This window comes from Phascolarctos cinereus, unplaced genomic scaffold, assembly GCF_003287225.1.
Source record: "Phascolarctos cinereus isolate Bilbo 61053 unplaced genomic scaffold, phaCin_HiC Scaffold_4;HRSCAF=312, whole genome shotgun sequence".
NCBI classification, from domain to species: Eukaryota; Metazoa; Chordata; class Mammalia; order Diprotodontia; family Phascolarctidae; genus Phascolarctos; species Phascolarctos cinereus.
In genome coordinates, this window is record NW_027555847.1 from 678,016,140 (window position 1) to 678,038,840 (window position 22,701).

Here is a 22,701-nt window from a genome sequence, read left to right on the forward strand (position 1 = left end):
TCCCCTTCCTCCTCCTCCTCCTCCTCCACCTCCTCCTCCTCCTCCTCCTCCTCCTCCAGCGAGGGCCACCGCGCAGGCGCCGGGCCGGGCCGCTGGCGGCCGCAGCGCGCAGGCGCCGCCGGCGGGAACCCCCCCCCCGCGCAGGCGCGCCAGGCCACGCGCAGAGCCGAAGGGAAGACGCCTGCGCGGCTGGGAAAAGGCGATGAGGGAGGGAAGGAGAGAGGTCGCTGGGCACTAAGGCGCAGGCGCAATGGGCCGGTTGGCGGGGACAGCCGGGGCTCTCGGCTCGGGGCAGCAGCTTGGGCTGAGTGCGGGCTGCGTGCTTCAGCTCCGGGGGGCAGGGGGGTGGGCACGCGAGGGCGCGGGCACGCGCCTTCCTGCCGTTCTCCGCTTCTCGCTGCTCTCCCACATCTGTTCCTTCTTTTCGCTCCTCGCTGCCACCTCCCTAATTCACACCTTCATTTCTTCCCTCCAGCCAGCCCCTGAACAGGTCTGCCTGCCTGGCTGCCTGCCTGTAATCCCTCGTTGCTTCCCCAAACAATCTGGGAGTCACTCCTCTCCTCCAAGACCTCCAGTGGCTCCCCGTTACCGACTGAATCAGCGTTCAAGGTTCCCCACAACCCAACTCTCTCTACTCCTAAAACACTGCCCCTCTCTGGGGCTTGACTGATCAGCTCTGACATTCCAGGTTATCATATGCGCTTGTATTCCAAGCCCCCTCCAAGCTCTGACATTCTAGGGTTCCTTCCAGCTCTAGCGTTCTATATACCCTAAGGTTTCCTCCCACAGCCTTGAAATTCTTTGTCCCAAAGGTCCTCCCAGCTCTGACATTCTGTATCCTAAAGTCTCCTCCAACTCTGACGTCTGATAGGTCTATGGCTATATATATAGTGCATGCCTCTGAAGTAATGGGTTAACTCATTCTTTCGAGGATTTAACTTCCTCAGAGAAGGGTAAACAGCTGGATGAGACACACCTCCTGCCCTTGAGCGGTTCACTTCTTTTGTAGACTAAAAAGAGCTCCAGAAACTTTGCCAGTGTCAGCCTTGCTGAAATGAACCACTCTGTGCCTCAGTTTCCCCATCTGTAAAATGAAGATGTTGGCACCTACCTCACAGAATTGTTGTCAGGAGCAAACGAACACGCCTAAAATGCTTTGCAAATCTCAGGCAGTGATAGAGATGCTAGTTATTATTATAGTTACAACATAAGGCTGAGTTTTTGCAGCACTGGGGCAGGGGCCCCGCTCATTGAAATGAACTGAGAATTCAGGGGCCATAGGGCAATGCACATCCAATGTCTCCAGGGGAATCCCTTGCAAGATCAGGATTAGGATTTGGGTCCTCTTTTTTGGGGGGAATCCCCTTGTCCCAAGGTCATTAAAGCACCATCCGAATGGCTCATGGAAGCCTGTGGAAGGGGAAGGGCTCAATGGCTGGGGATGGCAATCTGCCTTCCTGAGTTTACTCAGTGAAAAGGTCTCTCAACGCTTGGATTTCCAAACCCCCTAGGAAGGGCCAGGCCCCACACTTACTAGCTGTGTGTCTGCTGGCAAGTTAGGAGCTTCTCTGGGTTCCATCACTAGCAAAACTGAAATAACAGTCCTTTCGACACCTCTCTCCCAGGGCATTGCAAAGATCAAGACAATTGTCCTTTCCATACAGAAACCCAAGGAGACCTAATTAAAATCCTCAAAGTCCCAGAAGTAAGAAGTCCAGGAAAGGGAGATGTTTCTTCTCTTTCAAGGTCAGATATAGGCAGGCTGCTCTATCACCTTTTCTTTCCAGACATAATATCTGTAAAGTGCTTAGCACATAGTAGGCTCTTATTAAATCCTCATTCCCTCCCCCTCACACTCTTTTTGGGGGAGGAGAGGGAAAGTGGCTAGAGAGGCCAAAGCAATGCATAAATGTCACCCATCATTATTAATCATCATAATGTTTCTGTTCAGCACATTTATTAAGCATCTGTTGAGGTTCAGGACACTGTGCCCAGAACCAGGGGAAGATGAAAAGTTGGGATATCACCAGTCTCTTTCCTCTGGGACTCCACAGTCCACCTGGAATAAAGGACCCGTTGACAAATAACTATAATACAAAACCATACGTGGTATGTACATCAGAGAGGTGTAATCGAAGTGCTGTGTGAGCTCCAGTGGGGAAGATCATTACCAACTGGAGGGAAAAAATGGTAGACATATTATTCCCTGTCCCCCAGTTAAATGGAAGGAGACGGTGGGATACAGGACAGCCAGGGAACTTAGGCTCAAGCCTCACTTCTGACACTACCCATGTGACCTTGTCCAAATCACTTTACGGATTTTGGGCCTCAGTTTCCTCATCAGTAAAATGAGTTGGTTGAACTAGATGGCAGCTAGTCAGCGTAGTAGATAGAACCCCAGGCCTGGAGTCAGGAAGACCTAAATTCATATTTGACCTCAGATACTCACTGCAAATCACTTTTGCAGGACTCAGGACCCTAAGCAAATCACTTATTGTCTGATTGCCTCAGTTTACTTCACTGTGAAACAGGGGTGATAACAGCACCTACCTGGACAGGCTTATTGTTCGAATCAAATCAGATGATATTTGTAAAGAGGTTGACATATAGTAGGTGCTTAATAAATGCTTATTGACTGGCCGATTTTGTATCACACAGTAGGTGCTTAATAAATGCTAGTTGACTGGCCAACTTTGTATCACATTATAGGTGCCTAATAAATGCTCCTTTAATCAGTTAATTGAAGCATTTTCAGAGGAATTTAAAAGATAAGTAAGAATTCAGCACAGGTGCACAGGGAGGATTATTACTAGGCTGTAAATTCCTTGTGAACAGGAATCCTAATTTATTCATCTTCTTATCTTTGTTTCTCATCTAGTACTAAACACAGAGCTCTCTTCACAGCCTAAAAAAAAAAAATGTTTGTTGACTTGAACCCAGAGCTACCAGGGAAGTTGGGGAGGGAGTGTCCAGAGGGGACCCAGCTCTGAGTCTGCACAGGTGGGGGTGGAAATCTTCTCTCATCACCCACCCCCTCCACTCTCCACCTATCTCGAGCATCCTCACTTCTTGGCCATCTCCACCTTCCTCTGGCCCTTGGACAGGCATAGAAACAGATGTACCAACCCCTTCTGTCCAGGATGGATAAGCTCCACCCTGAGCCCGGGAACCAAACCCTTGGAGACAAACTCCATATATGTGAGAGGTTCATGAACTAGACTTTGAATCCCCTGCTGGCTTGAAGGTTCCTTTCTAGACAGGGCCCCAGGGAGACCTAATTAAAACCATCTTGGCCCCACAAGTAACGAGGCCAGGGAAAAGATCCATTTCCTTCTTTCAAGGCCAGACCCAGGAAGGCTTCATCACCTCCCTTCCTCCTCCTCCTCCTCCTCCTCCTGCTGCTGCTGCTGCTGAGGTCCTGGAAGAGGAGCCAAAAGTGGTGATGGGGACCTAGTAAAAATGAATAAGAATACCCCTCAGAGAAACCAGGGTCGGTGTTCGAGGTCGGCACCGTTCTCTGGGTCTGTTTCCCCTTCTGCAAAAAATAGAGTTGGACTACATCTCTAAACGCTCTTCCAACTTCAAAATATGTTGAGCCTTTCATTCTAAATAGTCCTTGAATGGAGCACCGGGGGTGGGGGAGCGGGGGTGGGTGTTGCAGATGGCCCTGGAAGGATGAATGCCCAGGCCAGGGCGCCTGGGCCTAGCCTGGGAGACTGCCCCTTCAGCCTGGGCCCAGGCCTGGCCCCCAGCACACGGAGGGAGGTCTGGCCCTGGGAAACCCCTGGGGATAAAAGCCCAGTGAGGTCAGAGACCCAGAAACTCCTAGACCCCGGGGGAAATGTGAGAGTAAACCCTAGACTGGGAGTGGGAAAATCTCGCTTTCAATCCTCCCTCTGACAAGTCCTTAGAGCTATGTGACCTTGGGCAAGGATGTTACTTCCCCCTCTCTTGGCCTCAGTGTCTTCATCTGTAAAACAAGGGGTTTGGACTGTGCGTTCCAGAAAGTCCCTCCTGGCTCCGACATGCTGACTCCAGCCTGCTAACACGCTACTCCCTTTCAAGCGCTCTACAATCCAGCCAAACTGGCCGGCTCTGCTGTCCCCTGACATTCTATCCCGTCTCCAGACTTTTGAACAGGCTGTCCCCGGTGCCTGGAATGCCTTCCCTCCTCCACAATCCAGCCGAAACACCACCTCCTTCCCACCATGCACAGGGCCTTCATTGGTGCCCCAGCAGCTGGCACCTCTTTCCTCCACCCCCCTCCATAATTACCTAGTATGCGTTTTATATGTGTTAAAGAGAGGCAGGGTGGTGTGATGGTTAGAGAGCTGGCTTTAGAGTCTGGAAGACCCTGGGTTCGAGTCCCACATCTGACACATTGTGACTGGGTCACCTCAGCTTCCTGATTCTCTGGGCAGCTCTCTGGGACTAGAAGCTTCAGACAAGAGGTTCCTCACAGGAAGCTCCATCAACCAATGAAATCACACGACTAGTCCTTCTCCCTATTCACAGATGTTTGACTGGTACAGATGAATGCAGTCATACAAAAACACGTCCAATGGCATCTGTACATGAATGCATAGGTGCATATACACCCTGCTAAGCCCTTTTCTTTCCTCCCTGCCCCAGGGATCACAAACTGGTACAAGGTAGGAAGGGAAGCAACCCCTGGGCCCACTCCTAGGCTGAGGGCCAGAAAAGAGGATGGAGTCTGCAGCCAAAGGCGACCAGTGGGCACCAGGGGCGCCGCTGACCCGCCAGCAGGCAGAGGGCACTGTTAGGTTGGGACTGTCCAGGGAGATGTTTAGAAGGTGCTGACTTGAGCTGATTGGTAGAGTTTCCTCATCTGACAGCTCTCTGATTTCAAGAAGTCATAGACCTGTCCCTGTCCTCTAAGTATGCACTCATTGTACATGCTTGATTGATTTGTTCTAAGGGCCCTTCCAGCCCTGACATCCTGTGTCCTAAGGGCCCTTCCAGCCCTGACATCCTGTGTTCTAAGGGCCCTCCCAGTCCTGACATCATTTTAAATTACTTTTGAGCTCTTAATATTTTGTGATTGATGGGATTTTATAGCCAGAAGGCACATTGGAGATTAATTTATAGATTAAGGGAAGTGACTTACCCAAGGTCACCAAGTTATTCTAAAGCCAGAAGGAAGAAGATCCCCAATTCCCACCCCCCACAACCCTGCCTAAAGACAGGAAGACCTTCCCTTCTTTCACTTTCAACTTGTTTTACAGACATTTCCAGGCACCCACAGCATCTGCGCCAAAGATGACAGCTCCCTGGTGGCAGCAAGTGGCTGGTGGGCAATCGTGGGCGGTCCGTGGGTCCACAGAATGACTGCTCCATCTGCTCCAGTGGGCTTCCCTGTGCCAGCCAGGTACTTCCCGGGCCTGTAGCACGATTTCTGCTCAGTGTTGCTGCAGTGACTCACAGTGAGTTGTCATCGTACGCTATGCCTAATTTTTTTTCCTCGACAGTGGGAGGGGGGTGGAGGGGGGAGAGGAAGGAGCGAAGCCCTGTACCCAGGCCTGCTGACCACCTGGCCATCTGGGCAGACGGTGGGCTCATCCGAATTGAGCAAGGGCCGAGGAGTCAGGAGGCCTGAGCTCCCTCTCTGACCCCGAGGTTACTGCTTCTCCTCATATCCCTCTGAGTTTGGGCTCCTCAAGGATGCTGAGAACCTCAGGCAAGAAAAAACTACAGCCAAAGCTTGGGGACCAAGTGTATAGGAATCTATTCCCAGCCTAGGAAAAAAAAGTGATGGACTAGGGGAGGAAGCAATAGCTGGAGCCCCTTTCTCTAGGATGTCTGGTGCGACACGGGAAAAGAGAGACTGGATTTTTTTATAAGACACAGTTTGAGTCTTAGCTTTGCCACTTGCTAAGTATATGATGGGGTGGGGGTAGAGAAGGAAAGAGAATAAGCGTTTATTAAACACTTACTATGTGCCAGGCACTGTGCTAAGTGCTTTGTAATTCATATCTCATTTGAGATAACAAGGTTGTCAAGGTAGCTGCCATGAATACCCCCATTTTACAACTGAGGAAACTGAGGCAAACAGAGGTTAAGTGACTTGCTCAAGGTCATACAGCTAGGGAAGTGTCTGAGGCTGAATTTGAACTCAGGTCTTCCTAACTCCAGGCCCAGAGCTCCAACCACTGGGCAACCAGCTGCCTGCTGGGGCTGAACAAGTGTTCACATTAACACGGCACATTGAAGCTGACAAAGATTAAGGGAAGTGACTTGCCCAAGGTCACCAAGAACTTCTCTCGTAACTATCCAGTTGGGTGAGTAGCATATTAACATCCTCATTGTACAGATGAGGAAATTAAGGCACAGAAAAAGACAGTGACTTGCCTAGGCTCACGAAACTTGCGAGCTAAGACCTAGGACTCAAATTCACATCTGACTCAGTTAGTGGGACTCCAACTCAGTCCCTTAGCTACTGATTCCACCTGCTGGCCACCATACCACTCAAATCCTCCCTCTGACACAAGCTCTGTCACCTTTTGGACCTCTCTGGGCCTCAGTTTCTTCATCTGTAAGATGGGTTTTATTCGATGGTCCCTTTCTAGTTCTGGACCCATGAGCCTCCTCCGCCAAAGCCCGTGTCCCTACCTGTAAAATGGGTATAATAATAGCTCCCTCACAAAGTGGCCTGAAGATGGAGGTTCACAAATGTCAATGTGTGACAGATTGTTGATACTGGTGACAAACACACTTGCAGGCTCTCTCAAGCATCATGGGTGAAGGGAAAGTGAGGGGAATGCAAGCTTCTCCAGGGCAGGGGACTGCTCATGTCTGTCTCCGTCCCCTTAACACCTGGCATATGATCTGAATGGAATCTGCAGGGTTTCTGGGCATGGGGCTAAGGGGGAATGGCCCAGCTCATGGCCCAGTGACCAGTGGGAGTGCCCTTCTTATCAGTGCACCCAGGACCCTACGTGCCCCTGGCTCTCCATGGAGTCACCAAGCCCCATTCTGGCGAGTCCCAGCCAGAGAGGCCAACAAAACCCTCCCTCCCTCGGCCTCCCCTGCCCCTGCACGGTGGCTTTCTTCCAGAGCCAGGGCCAGATTCAGCGCCAGCTTGGGAGGTGATGGGTAGATGGGAGTAGGAGGGGAGCCCTCTCTGCATCAAGCTGGCCCAGGGACACCCTGAATTTTCCCACAGCCAAAGCCCAGGTGCAGGGGGAAGCTTCTGCTCTCACTGAGCCCAGAGCTGCACGGGAACGGGACATCTGGAATGGAAGCCTTCTTGCTGCCTGCGTCCCCACTCAGAATGTGGAATGGTTATTCCACAACCCCAACGACGTCCATCCGGGGCAGTCAGGAGGCTAGCAGCCTCTAAATCCTCCCTATGCACCTACATGAAGAGAAAAGCTTTGAAAAACAATTGCTGGTGGTTTGGCGTAGAGTTATTTTTTTTGTTGTTTTTTTTTTTTTTGAAGGACACAAACGTTTGCAAAGTTAAGTTCCAAGGCAGTTTCTGGTAAATTGAAAACAGCTTTTTAGCTTTTAAAGTTTACAGTACAAAAAATAATTTTCCCTTCTCTTCCAGGGGGGAAAGGCATTCCACCAACCAGGCGAGATTGTTCTGCACAATCCCTGGGTAATGGATCTGCCCCTAGATAGGAAGGCCCCGCCCCCCACACCTCTGCCAGCTGTTCAGGAACAAGATGTTCAGAGGTGCAAGCTGAGCCGGGGGACTCAGACCTGGCAAGGAGGCCCCAGCCCTGCCGAAGCTACCAGCGCACTTTACCAGGAGACTGTCCCTCCAAGGGTAGCTTAAAGGGAGGGGACCCTGGGGGGACTCCCCGGCAAGCACCCCAAATGTTTCCAGGGAGCCCAAGGTCAGGATCTAGAGGCAAAGGTCCCTCTCTGGCACCTCTCCCTCCATTCTGGGCCCTTGCCTACAGCCCCACTGGGGCACTGGGCCCACTGCCTGGGAGGGCCCAGCCTGCTGGCACAGGGACTCGTGTGCGGATGCACGCTTTAGAGGATGATCCCAGAAGCATTGGTCTTGGAAGAATGTCCATGAATGTCAAACATTCTCAAAAAACATGTAACCAATAAGTTGCGTGTTCTCTGCAGATCAGCGAGGAAAGAGGCAGATCATAAAAAGGTGGCGGGGGGGGGGAGACTTGTTTCTCTCTTGCACAGAATATCCCTTCGGTCCATATGGAAGGACAAATGACTTCATGCTTGCTTTGGTGCCTGCCCAGCTTCTCCAACCTCAACCTCCTGGGACAAGGCCAGTCCCCCGTTTCCTCCCCCTCCTCAGCCACCCCAATCTGAACTCCCACCCCCACCCCACCAGGCCTCTGCAGCCAGAACCAAGCCAGATCTGGGAGTGGGGAGGGAGGGAATCATGCCCCCCTAGACACCCGCTGCTCGGCATGTGGCACCACGTGGGGCACCTCTCGCTGGGTTGAGTGGCAAGAAGGAAAGGGGGGAAGGGCAGGGAAGAGAAAGGATCAGCATGAAAACGGGGAGAGGAATTTTAACAACAGAACATAACCGACATTAGACGAACCTCCAAAAACAAAAGTCTGAAAATAATATTGCCGCCAGAGATTTCACCCTTGGATAAGAATTTTATTTGACTGCATTTTCCAAAAGTTGGCAGAGATTGCTATGACAGCTGCAGCTGCATAGTCGGTGCCCCCTAGCCAGGCAGGGGCTCCCCCGACCACCTCTCCTTCCATGGCACGGGCGACGAGGATCCCCGACATGCTGAGAGGGGCAAGAGGAATAGCTGTGGCCAAGCATCAGCAAACCTTTCAGAGGTAATCCTGCTATGTCCCTGCTTCTCAGGAAGCAAAAACATTGGAAAGACCGGGGGAGGGGGGGGGCATCAAACAGCTGCTCCAGCAGACAGAAGGAGATGCCTTCTTTCTATGGTACCTGGCTGCAAAGAGATTTTATCCCATAAGTATCAGTAGCAAAGTAGACATCTGAAATGACCTCAAGAGGATACAAGTCTTTATTTAGAAGACATCAGTGTCCGTCCTTTGGAGTCTCAGCCGATGACACAGAGGTGGCTGAGAAATGGGCTGGAATCCTCATGGAAAAAGAAGTCAAGACAAAGGAATTCTGTCCACCACACCACAGGAGATTGCAAGAGAGAAGAAACAGCTGGGCTCTTGGAGTGCAGGGTCCAGCGTTCAAGTTCTGAGACAGCAACTCACTAACCACCTGACTGGAAAGGCGACTTCCTCATTCCTGAACCTCCATTTCCCCATCTATAAAATGGGGTTAAAAATACTCATGCTCACCCAGTGGTCGCAAACACGGTGCTCTGTAAACATTGGGGAGCTATCAAAATATGAATGGTTGGTCCTAATTATGAAGATGAGGAGGAGGAGGAAGTAGAATTCAATAGGGCATGGACCCAAAGGGGACATGGGAAGGTCACCAAAAGAAAATCAGACATACTCTCCCAGGAGAATGACTGGCCCAGGGCCTGGGGGACAAGCTTCTCCATGCATTCCACTTCTCCCCATGAAGACCCCATCCAGCACATGTTGGGGAATTTTGAAAACAAACACCCACCAACAACAGCCTTTGAGGACTACACCATCTCCACAGGTCTCTGTGGTTGTTGTTTCGCTCTGACAAAAGTGGGTGAGGAGGGTAGCCTGAAGGTCCGGCTGGCTCTGAAGCCAGGCAGGGAGCCAGGTGCAGGCCACAGAAGGACGCCCTCAGGAGAGGGAAGTGACCGCTGCAGGGGAACCGGGCTGGCCCCTCAGCTCATCACCACACTCTGCAGAGAAACATCTTCATGCAACTCAGGCGCTGCAGGGAAAAGCACTTACTGAGAGGCAAGAATGCACTTTCATCATCCACAAACCTCAACTATTTCGGTCTCTTTCTGCTCCTGGAGGTCTGCATGTTCTAAAAGTTTTGGTTAAATTTATTTTAGAAACACATGCACAAAGTAACTTGGAATGGGGGGGGAGTACATCCCTCTAACTTTGGGGAGCCACTCAACACTAATGAAATCATGTGTGGACTCATTCGGAAACGACAGAGCCGAGAGAGGACAGAAAGAAGCAAAACAAAACCAAGAGCCTAAAACAAAGGTCTGGTGGCTTCTCCTCATTTGTGACAAACAATAGTGAGAAATGACGAGCAATGCGCAGGGGGCAGGGGGGATGCGATTTTCAGCCACTACACGTTCGGCCCAGTGCCCTGGCAAGCGCTCTCAGCTCCCCCGGCTGCCAGAATCTTAGATGAGAGGAAGAGGAGGGAGCCCAGGGAGAAGATATCAACACTCCTGACCTGGGCCCTTGCTCTCCCCCAGCCTTTGGCACAGCGCGTCATTGGCAAACAAAGAGAAGGTCAACAGAGCCGCTGCATGAAGCCCCGTGCAGATGGCAGTACGCCCCCAGGCCCGCGAGCCCCGGGGCCTCCCCAGGGCTACCTCTGTGGCAATCTGGGGCAGGAGGACAGGCGCACAAGCGATGCCTGCAAAGGACTCGGGGAAGTGCATGTCCCTCTCCCACTCGTCCGTCTCTGTATTGTACACCTGCACGATGCTCGTCACATTGTTCAAATGCCAATTGTAGCCCCCGACGATGAAGATCTTCCTCTCCAGCAGGCAGCAGCCCGCTTCAGACTGGCCTGCCCGCATGGGGCTCACCGTCGTCCACTGGTCAGCCTCGGGGATGTAGTACTCGACAGCCAGGACGTCAAAGCAGCGGTCCACGTGGTCCATTCGGCCTCCGAGGGCATAAATGCGGTTGCTCGTGCTGACCATGGCATGCAAGACACGGGGCTCGTTCATGGGGGCCTTAAACTCCCACTGGTCCACAGAGGGGTCATAGCAGTGCAAGGCCTTCTTGTCCTCCACTGAGATGCCATAGCCCCCAGAGATATACAGCCTCCCGCTCGCGGCGGCCCCCGCGTGCCCCCATGTCCGGCGCTTCAGAGAGCACACGTAAGACCACTCGTTCTTCTTAGGGCAGTACTTCTCCACCGAGGCCAGGCTCCCCGCCCGGTTCCGGCCCCCCGTGGCATACATCATCCCACACAGCACATTTAGCTGGAACTGGATCCGGCTCTCCTGCATGGCCTGGATCCGAAGCCAGTGGTTCAGGTGAGGGTCATAGCGGTAGCAAATGTCCACTGCCCCCTCACCGCTCCGATACTGCAGGTGCTGGCCCCCGACGACGTACACAAAATTGTCCAGCACGGCCACACACGTGTGGCTGCAGCCCACCTCCATCTCGGTCAGCTCCTTGAACTGGCGGGAGCTGGGGTCAGGCAGGTGGTAGACCTTGCCACTGACCGTCCGGTCATTGTCCGTATAGGGCGTGCCCCCAAACGTGATGAGGGAGAGGACATCGGAGCGGATGATGGTCCGCGGAGACTGCATCTCATGCTGGCGGAAGGGCAGGATTTGGTAATTAAAGGCCTCCAGCAGGTACTGGCGGCACAGCACGTCCTCCACCATGATGTCCAAGGTCTGCACGCTGTCCACCAGCTCCGACGACTTCATGAGTGGGAAGCGGATGTGGCAGAGCACCTGGCTGGCGCGCGGCCGGCGTGTGGGCTCGTACTGCAGCCAGCGGATGGCCGCGCGGAAGAGGTCAATCTCGCTGCAGCTTTTCAGCTTGTTGCTCTGCAGGAAGAAGACCAGGCGCTCCAGGGGCAGGTGCAAGAAGTCCTCCTCCTCCGAGATCTGCAGGAAGTGCCGGAACGTGAAGGCGTCCACTGACTCCTTCAGGGAGGCCAGGCTGAAGGTGGTGGCCATCTGGCCGATGTTGAGGCATGTCTCCACGCTCATGGCCGACTTCAGAAACTCCTCGCAGAGCTCCACCACGGGGACCATCTGGAGGAAAACCGCAGCTCCCAGCACATCCTGAATACAGTCGAGATCGAGGGTCACTTCGGCACTGTAAGCAAAGTCAATGATGTGTTTCAGGCCTTTGGCAGACACACCCTTCAGCTCGATGATGTCCTGGCTGGCTTCTCTCATCCCTCCCGTGAACATCGCCCTTGAAGGTCAAAAACAAAGATTTGGTATTCGGTCAGTTGCCAGTCACACGAATAAGAGAGGAGAAACTCAAATGGGGGGGGGGGAGAGACAAGAAACCATGAGAAAGCCAGGGCAGGGCAAGCAAACATCAGCCTGATGAGAAAGAAAGAAACACTCTGCCCCAATCGTACATCCTCCTAGAAACAGCAACTCTCAGCCCTGCCCTGCAGACTGATACACTCCGCTGCCTGGCCTGTTAATTATTAAATGACCACTCCAGCTACTCAGCTGCAGCTGGAGGAAAGGCTTCCAACCATCCACCGGAACCGGTCAATCCAAGTCAGCTCGAGATCCAGAGACCCATGGTTATGAAAAGCGGCCCCACGGGCAGCCCAGCCCGGGATGGCCACGGCTCACCAGAACCCCGCAGCTTAGGGAGGCTGCTGACCGCCAGGGGCCCACCCCTTCCAAGGGAGGAGAACCTAGCATCATCATCCATTCAGGGCCCACCACGGTTCTACGGATTCTCCCTACTACACTGTCAGCTCCTGACAGGCAGGGCAGGGCCTCTTCTTTTGGCTTTAGAGCCTCCCGCATTAGGGACGGTGCAGAGAGCAGGCACTAGACACGTTTCTGTTGAACTGGATCGAGGTGCCAGGAAGGGTACAAAAGGGAAATTTCAGCCCTCCTAGCCATGCTGCCAATGAATTCCTCACCCCCAGCCCCACCACTGCAGACCTCAGTAGGAAGGAAGCTCCCTGACCTAGGAGGTATGAGCAGACACTGAATGACCACATGCTGAGGGTAATGATAACAGCAATTAAGACTCACCTTTCCTAGAGCTTTAAGGTCTGCCCTGTGACCCACTGAACAGATGAGGAAACTGAAGCTCCCACAGCTTATGTGATTTATCTAACCGCCCTACCACAAAGGAGCTGGCACTCCCATCCAGTGTTATTTCCCCACTTCTGTGCTGCCTCGGGGATGTTATAGAGGTGATTCCTGTTTCAGACAGGGCTTTGGACTGAGTGACCTCTGAGGTCCCTCCTAACGATACTGTGCAGCCTCCCCACGGCCACTGCATGGGCTAATCAGAGGCCCCATGCTGCCTGAGGGGAGGATGGCCTTTCCATCACCAAGAGAACATCCTTCAGGCCGCAGGACAGGTGGACAGGCCGGGCCACACCAGTGGCCACACCAGGGGGCTCTGTCCCCTGGGATCCGTCCAGTAGCCCCCGGTAACCTATCCTCTCTCCAGGGGATGTCTAAAGAGCTCCTCCAACTCCAGCCAGTGCTCAAGTGGAAGCATGCCAGGATAACCGCAAACACAGTGCCCCTCACTCCTCTGGCCCTCACACTGGCCCTCTTTTTCATCTCAGATAAGGCCGAGAAGGTGCAGTCAAAAGCACGGTGCAGTGGCATGAGCTGAGAAAGCTGAGTCCAAGCCTTGCCCTGACACTTACCGCATTGCGGGCCTGGAATCAGCCAGTAAGAGGTAAGGCACCGGAAGCTTGTTTTGTTTTCTCTTTGCATCCCCGGTGCCTAGCACAGTGCCTCTGACACACAGGGCAACAAATGAACATTTTCTCAAGCCATAACTACTGTGATCCTCAGTTTCCTCACCTGTAAAAGGGGGGCCTGCAAGGATCCCTCTCCCTCAGCAGAGGAATCCCAGGGGAATGACCACAACAATAATCACTGCTCACCCATCCTAAGGCCTTTCCTTCCAACAGCCCTTGGAGGGAAGTCCTACGGGTACCATTATCCCCCCTGGGATGGGGCTTTATGCAGACAAACAGGATCAACGGCTCATGGGATTAACAGCTCATGCCACAAGAACGGGCAGGCCCTTCTCTCGTCTCAAGGGTCACAAGGCCCAGTTCTGGACCAGACCCCCACTAAACCCCCTCGGTGACTTCTTGGCCTTGTCTGCACCCATCTGGCTGCTTCCTGGGGGAGGGTCTGACTTGCTTCTTCCCCGATAACCCCTCAGCCTAAGGGACAACCATTGGGCCTCTCTTCTTAAGCGGCTGTGGAGTGACAGCCCTCAAAAGTCAAGACACAAGCCCCGGAGAATAGGTTCCTGCCTCTGTCTCCTCTCCAGCATCACAGCCCCTTCTCCTCCTGCCAGGAGAGAATGAAGGAAGCTGCTGCCGGGCCAGCCCCATGGACTCTCCCAGCTATACTCCCTCTGGCTCAGCAGAGCGATGATGGGCAGTGCTCTTCCTGCCCTCAGGGCATGAGTCCAGAGAGCCCCTGGCTCCAGGGCCACCTTCTCCAGAACCCCTCCCCTGATCTGCCCAGTGAGCACCAAACCGCCCCTTTGGGCCCAACACAACTCGTGATGCTGAGTACAAAGCCTTATGTGTGAGGGCCCTGGGTCCATGAGGGCAGAGATTACTACTGGACCTTCCCCAGGAGCCAGCACAGTGCCCTGCACACAGAAGGTACTGCAGAAGAGTCTGGGCTGTTTATATTCTCAGGATGCCACTGGTCTAGCCACGTGCTACACAAATGAGAATTTAGTAAACATCCCAAACAAACATTTCTGAGCTTCCTCGGCTGTTCTTGGTCTAGAGAGAAGCCATGCATACCACGGAATGGCACAAAAAAAAAAGAGAGATATTTGGGGGGCATCAGGCCCCGAGGACAGGGCTGAGCTGGCCCGGACCAAACACCAGGCTCTGGTCCGGAAATGTGACCAGTGCTCCCCTAGCACCCAAACCTGGGCTGGCCGGGCAAAGAAGCAGGGAGAGAGGCCAACCTTCCCCCCACACCAGTGGAAGTGATTACTGCTGGGACACAGCAGACACCCCCTAGAAAGATGTCCCCAACACTGTCAGGGAGGGCACAGGACTACAAAAAGGTGACCAAATTCTCACAGCCATTAGGCCATCTTTAATTTGGGGCCTCTAGTGCTCGAGAGGATTGAGCTGAAAAGAGTCAGGCCAGTGATGGCAAAAAGGGGAGGGGTAAGCCCTGTCTGGAGAAGGAGGGAGTCGTCTTTTGCACTGGGCTGGGTCTCACCTGAAATAGTCACTGCAGGCAGCCAAGACCACCTTGTGGACTTGGAACGCTTCATTGTTGATGGTGAGGATGACATCCAGGAGCTGGCCCTGGGCTCGGAGGGTGGCGAGTCCCTGCAGGAGGGTCGTGCTGTGGCCTGGAGCAGAGAAGGTGCACTTGAGGGCCCCGTTCTTGTCAGCCATGCTGCCAAGAGAGGAAACAGAAAAACGTGTTCAGAGCTCCCACCCAGGATCTCAGGAACCCACCGGCCCAAGGAGCTCTGAAAGGTAGAGCCGTTTAGGAAAAGCAAGAGAAAAAGAGTCACGTTGGGCTCTTCAGAATGCCCCTCTTCAGGAATTCCTCGAGTACATCCTCACACCCAGCACCTCTCATTTGCAAGGCCTGCTTTCCCCTAAGCAAGTACAGCCATCTGTGCCCCACAGACTCTCAAACAGCCAAAACTTTGTGGCAAATGTCTCCAGAAGCTCCCTGCAAGTCATTTCTGCCCCCACACCTGTACCTTCACCCACACCTCCAGCCTTTACAAAAACTGCCTGCTGGGGAGAGAGATAAGCAGGAGAAAACCTCCCTGGGGTTTCAGAAATTCACAATTCTGAATGATAAGGCCTTGTGTGAGTCCCTTGCCCTAGAAAGGCATGAATTTCCTCATCTATAAATTGAACAAAATGGACTAAGTGATTTCTTACCCAGATGTATGACTCTGCGATATTATGTTCTAAGAACTTGCCTAAGGCCTGACATTTGCAAAGGCCTTCCCAATTCTAACATTTTATGTTCTAAGGGCCCTCCAGGCTCTGCTATTCTCTGTTCTTAGGGCCCTCTCAGCTCTTATATCCAGTGTTCTGAGGGTTCTCTCACCTCTGACATTGTGTGTTCTGAGGGCCTTCCCTGCTCTGACACCCTGTATTCTAAGGGCCCTCCCAGCTATGACACCCTGTGTTCTAAGGGCCCTCCCAGCTCTGACATCCTGTGTTCTAATGACTTTCACAGCCTGATGTTCAATGTTCTGAGGGTTCTCCCATCTCTGACATTGCATGTTCTGAGGGCCTTCCCATTCTGACATTCTGTGTCCTACATTCTAAGGGTCCTCTTCACCCTAACATTCCATGTTCTAGGTTTTCTACTCTAAACTCCCCTCTAGCTCTAACAGTCTGTAGTATCTTCTAAAGTTCCTTCCAGATCTAAAATCTTGGGCTTCTAGGAAGGACTCACACAACTTCACCAAGCTAAGAGACTTAGGCCCTCCTATTTTCTAACTGTCCCACAGACCCACGGGGAGTCCACGTCTAGGTTAGCATGCCTGCCCCACCCCCTTCTGCCGCAGCGGCCTCCCACATAAATGAATCCTCTTCACTAAGCTACTCTTTGCACTTTGGCCAATAATTCCCAAATTAATTTCCCCAATGTGGCGCTATTTCTATTAAGGCTAAGCACTTCACATGGCAATTTCCATCCTCAATTGCACTTGACCAAAAGACATGAATTACCCTGGTGTCCTTTCAGGAGAATTAAATTGACAAGCCTGTCATATGCACCACATGCCTCGGAAGGGGCCTGTCAACAGCTACACCAGGCCCTCCAGAAGAAGAGGGATCAGGAGCTTTCTAATAATAATAATCACAGCCCCCACAGGCAGTGGGAAGGTGCATGTGTGCACATGAGAGTTCTCCACCTCTGAAAAGGGCTGGATCGTCCCCAATTTAGAGATGAGGAAATTACCCAAAGTTAGACAGCAAAGTCATAGCAGAGCCTGCCCCAGACTCACCCCGAGGCTCATGATTGCCAGCGCAACACTCACACAAACTCAAATGTAGGGCAGAGAAAGTGGTCATCGTCAGAGTCTTAGAGTGGCCACCTCACTTAACATGGACTTGAATTTGGAAGCCTTAGAATTGAGATGTCTTTACAACTATGAGAAGGAATATTTTTTCCCTTTTTTTTTTCTAAACTAAACCAATCCCATCTGCTGGAAAAGACCTTTAGGCCCTAGCGGACCCCCCCCCCCGCCCAAAATCAAGAAGGGAGTAGCTGCTAGAAAATGTGTTCTTAAAAATGTAATCCCTTTGTCTCTCTAATTTGGTTTTCAAAGCAATTTTTTTTTAAAGTAGGGACTCCATACCTCTGGTCTCTCCCTTTTCCAATCTACCCTATACACCAGGAGTAGGGAAGCTGCGGCCTCCAGGCCACATGTGGCCCTCTATGTCCTTAAGTGAGGCAAAGCTTCCAAATCAGACTGAATCTGATTCCATCAAAGGACCACACCAAGTGGCCAGATGATTCTGCCTATGGCTAAAGGGTCTTAGCTTGTTATTCCCTGGCTCAAACATCTTTAGAGGCTCCCTACTGCCTGTTCCCAGCCTGGAATTTCAGGTTCTTCACAATCTGGCTCCACTATCCATTCCCAGCCTTATTTCATATACTCCCCTTCATATACCCTACACCCCAGCCAAAATTGGTCTCCTGGTTGCTTCTGGAACTCGACGTACCATTTTTTTTTCTTTCCTTAGCATTTAGAGTGTTGTTTTTTTTTAAATTCTGAACTTAGCAAATACCAAGAGATGAGCATTTCCATCTCCAAACATCAGCACCACATGGCATGCACCTCTCTCTCCAAGCACACAACAGATTCCACACGTCATTTTCAAAGCTGTCCTGAATCATCAGTGTTTCTTCTGACCTTCTGCCCGTTCTCTTCTGGACATTTTTGAAGATCAACTCGGCATTTCCCACCTCAAACGTTCACACAAGCCTTTCCTAAGGGGCCGAAAATGTCCTCTTGACTATATATCTCTACCTTTGTCTCTCAGAAACCTTGATCTCTTTTTAAGGCTTAGCTCAGAAGCCACCTCCTTCAGGAAGACTTCCCAGGTCTCCCTCCTCAAATTCTTCTATTTACTTCTCTGTGTCCTCATACCTTTGTCTCTCTGGGACACAGTAAGTTCCCTGGGGATAGGAACTATCTTTTTCTGAATTTTATATCTTCCAAGGCTTAGCACGGTGCTTGATACACAGACAGCACTTAATGTTTGTTAAACTGAACTGAATTTTTCCTGGATTGGAGGAAGCACTCACATGAGGTCCTGCTATGTGCACAGCACTGTGTGGGGCATCAGAGATATAAAGTAGAAAAACAACACTGTCCCCTCCCTCAAGGCACTTACAATCTAGTTAGTGGTAGGGGGGAGATGGGGTTGTGAATTACATATACAAATAACTATATAATGCAAGTTAGAAAATGGGAAGTTTAAGTGATGAATTAAAGGCACCAGCCCCAAACAAACTGCCTCCTACCCTGCTACCCTGCTCAAAGACCCGGCAGGTGTGATTCCTGAGCCTTGGAAACACCTTGGAGAACACAAGGAGTACAGAAGATCTGGAGACAGGACAATGTCCCAGCCTTCAAAATGGGAGAAAAAGCAGACTTGTCAAACTCCCTTTAGTCCAAAGATTAAAGTATGACTTCCAATTCCTGGTAAAATTCTAGGGTGTGCTATTAAAAGGAGGGTGTGTGGCCAGCTAGGAAAGGAAGCATGGAGCCTAAGGAGCCAGGAACAGGTCAGACCAGACTCAGTCGCTTCCTTTCTGGACAGGGCTAACAGACATGGAAATCAGAGGAATCCTGTAGCTACAGTTTACCTAGATTTCGACAAAGCATTTGATGGTCTTTCATGCCATCCTTGTGGGAAAGATCTGGGAAAGTATGGTTTGACAGCCTTAGGGCTGGCTGAAGAACAGCCAGACCCAAAGTGTAGTCCATGATGGCTCAATGTCATTTGAAAGGAAGTCTCTGGAAGTCCCCAGCAATCTGTCCACAGCTCTACCCTGCTCAGTTATTTTTTGTTGCAGCTGTTTTTTTTAAAGACATAGTTATTAAGTTTGCATGTAACAAAAAGCTGGGAGGGATAAGCTGTCACATTAGATGAGTTAGGAACACCTGGGCTTCATTAAATCAGATGACATGTAATAGGGATAAATGTGAAGTTCTACCCTTGGGCTCAAAAAATCAATGTCAAAAGTACAAGATGGAGGGAGAGTGGCCTGACCAACAATGTGTCTGAAAGAGATCTGGGTGTTGAATGGCCTGCAGGCTGACTACGAGAATGGAAAGTTAATGAGGCTTTGGTAGCATTAATAGAGGAATAGTGCCAAAATCAAGGGAGGGGACAAGTCCTCTTCTCTTCTGAATTTAACTAGGCTGGTCCTCCCATAACAAACACAGGGTCAGTTTATCATGGGGCTTTCCAGCTCAGTAGGACCTGCCAGAGCTTGGGTTCTACTGACAGAGCCTTCAAGAACCCAGGATCAGCACCACCCCAGCTGAGGAATCAGAAGAGGACTTTAATGGTGGAAGTGTAAAATAAATGATAATAAAACAGAAGCAAAGCTGTGCACAGGAGCCTGCTCTGTCATTTCCTAGAAACACTTTCAAAGTCTAGATTCAACCTTAGTAGGTTGAATTGGAAAGTCTGGGGGAACCTTGGATTCCAAAGTATTCTCAAAATCAGAAAAGAAGGCCCATTAATATTAACACCATTTAAAAAAAAAAAAACCAAACCAGAAGGAGCTGTCAGTCTGATTTATTGGGGATGGGGGGTTTGTGGGTCAGAATGGGTTTACAACTTGGGGAGGAGCAAAATATTTACTCAGGTTTCTTTAGTAATGAAAAGTACTTTCCAAACAATATCTCTGCAAAGGAGAGAGTAAATAAGTATTATCATATCTATTTTACAGAGGAAGGGAAATGACTTGCCCAAGGTCACATAGTTAGCAAGTATCAAAGCTGGGATGAAAACCCAGGTCTGCCAGCTCCAAACCCAGAATGTTTTCTACTAGATTGGGCTACTTCATATACTGAGGCACAGAAGAGGAAGTGAATTAACTCAGAGGCAAAGGAATGACCCTAAATTTAATTTTTTGTTTGTCCCACGTTATTCTGGCCTGACCTCTTTTTAGTAAAAAAACCTCTAAATAATAGCTTGCCTTTCTGTAGCCCTTTAAAATTGAGGTTCATGTATAAAAATATTTATAGCACTCTTTTTGTGGTAGCAAAGAATTGGAAATTGAGGAGATGCCCATCAATTGGGGTATAGCTGAACAAGTTGTGGCATATGAATGGAATACTATTGTGCTATATTATAAGAAATGATGAACAGGTGGACTTCAGAAAAACCTTGGAAGACTTGTATGGACTGATGCTGAGTGAAGTGAGCAGAACCAAGTGAACATTGTACACAGCAACAGCCACAATGTATGATGACTAACTTTGATAGACTTCGCTCTTCTCAGCAATGCAAGGATCTAAGACATCTCCCAAAGTCTCACGATGGAAAATGCTATCTACATTCAGAGAAAGAACTATGGAGTTTGAATGCAAATAGAAGCATACTATTTATTCTTTTTTTCTTCGGTTTTGTTTTTTTTTCCTTATGGTTCCTCTTGTTGGTTCTAATTCTTCTTTACAACATGACTAATGTGAAAATATGTTCAATAGGAATGTATATGTAGAGCCTATATCAGATTGAGTGCCATCTTGAGGAGGGAGGTGAGGAGAGAGTGGGAGAAAATTAAAACTCAAAGGCTTATGGAAGTGATTGTTGAAAACCAAAAATAAATTAATTTTAAAAAATAAATTCCAACTGGATATATGCCCTAAATTTAACAGGTCACCATAAAAATAGGAGACAAATAAAGAAGATACCTTTCACAACTAAAAAAATAAAATAAAATAAAATAAAATAAAATAAAATAAAATAAAATGGAGGTTCCCAGGCTCATGATTTAGACCTGGAAGGGACCTTCAAGGATCCTCTCTATTTTACCGAGGAGGAAACTGAGGCCCCAAGAGGTTACTTGACTTGGCCAAGGTCACACGGGTGGTGACCTCTCTGAGTCCAAATCCGGCAGTGCCTTTTTGGCTTCCTCTCATCTGCCAAACGCCCTTGCAACCACCCACGAAGGAGATGCTATAAGTAACACTGTCGCCATTCTACAAATGAGAAAATGGAAGGTCCAGGAGATTAAGAGCTTTGCCCAGGGTCAACAATTTCCCAGACGTAACAGAATAGGAGGCTTCCACAAACTTCTAAACTCTAATCCACAGGCATTTATTGGATGCTGGGGTGCAAATCCAAAATGAGATGGTCTCTGCCTTCAAGGAGCTGACATTCTACACACACACACACATACACACATCTACATATACACACACATACACACACATACGTACATATATACACACATACATATTTGGTTTTGGCTAAAAGTTAGTAGTTTATTATTGTTCAAATGGGATTCCAATGCATCTTTAGATAATTTTCTTCCCATGCACATAAAGAATCACTGTTTTAAATTTAGTGGTCATTTCCCTCAGTAAGGAAGTAGAAATCCTAAAGTATATCCATTTCAAAATAAACACAGGTGGTTTTTTTGAGGGAGGGGGTGGGAGCTGGGTACACTAACGAGTGAGCCAAGCAGGAGAGGCCTCTGAAAAGGAGTGGCACACGAATTAAGCCTCAATGTAAAGAGGGAGAAGGTTCCAGGTATGAACAACCTCTTGACATTGGCACAAATAAGATACACACAAGGTATGTAGGGGGCTGGCTCTCAATGTCAGAAGGTAGAGATGAGTTGGTGAAGGTGCAGGGCAGCATTTTAGACAGATCAAAGGAAAACTCATTTGCATCACCCTGGATGCCCAGGAGGCCCACTGGCTAGACTCCTAGGGAGTTTCACATCTCTCCATCCCTTCTCTACCTGCCTACAGTTGCAATAAAGACCCTGAGAAAGGTTCCAGTGACTCCAAGGACCTTGCTTCAGGGACAGGAGAGGAGGAAAGGAGGTAGACAGTTATTTCTCAAGCTCCCAGAGTGCCTGGGAGGAGAGAAAGTTGGGCTTAAAAGCACAGGTGGAGGCCCTGGGAAAAGAGCAGGTAGGCTGGTCCCTACGGTGGTATTAGAAAGGAGAAGAATGTGCCCTGAAGGATGGAGGAAGCTAGCCCAGGACACACTGAGCTCCTTGTCACTGGAAATCTCCTGGCTGAAGGTGAAATGATCCCTGTCAGGGACGCTCTGGAGAAGATTCCAGGGGCTTGGACCAGATGCCCTCTGAGGTCCTGGAGGCAGTCAGTTAACACACATTTAGCAAATGCCTATCATACCAGGCACCAGACTAAGCACTGGGAATATAAAGAAAGGCAGCAGCACAGTTCCTGTCCTCAAGGAACTCACAATCTACTAGGGGAGACAGCACGCAAACAACTAGGTACATACAGGACAGGTGCAGAATGGATGAGGAAAGGCACCAGCAGCTGGGTGGCCCGGAAAAAGCCTTCCACAAAAGGGGGCATTTCTGAGATCCTGGAAGAGTGCTGAAGGGAGGCAGGCACAGCGCTCAGCACGTGATCGGGCTTAACAAATGCTTCTTCATTCATTCCTTCAAGTTCTCAAGTCAGGCCAAGTAAATCAGAAGGTTCCCACTACTCTTGAGACTGGAGCATTATCTCCACGTATTTCAATCAATCAACACTTATTTAGTGCCTACCATGTGCCCGGCACTGTGCTACATGCTGGAGATACAAAAAGAGGCACAAGATAGTTCCTGCCCTCGAAGAGCTTACAATCTAACAGGGCAGACAACAACAAACAAAGAGGCACAATTAGCACAAAGCACAAGATGAATAGGAA

At 50.2% G+C, this 22,701-nt stretch overlaps 1 protein-coding gene across 1 annotated transcript in view; it reads right to left on the bottom strand.

Annotated features, from left to right (window-relative positions):
* Nucleotides 1–8,586: 8,586 nt before the first annotated feature.
* KLHL26 (kelch like family member 26) overlaps nt 8,587–22,701 on the bottom strand; it is a 45,307-nt gene continuing 31,192 nt past the window's right edge. The window contains exons 2-3 of the mRNA XM_021008973.2: nt 15,020–15,202; nt 8,587–12,011 (exon numbers count right to left, since the gene is read on the bottom strand). Coding sequence (XP_020864632.2) covers nt 10,280–12,011; nt 15,020–15,202 — 1,915 coding nt within the window. The 3' untranslated portion in view covers nt 8,587–10,279. The remainder of the gene's footprint in view (nt 12,012–15,019; nt 15,203–22,701) is intronic.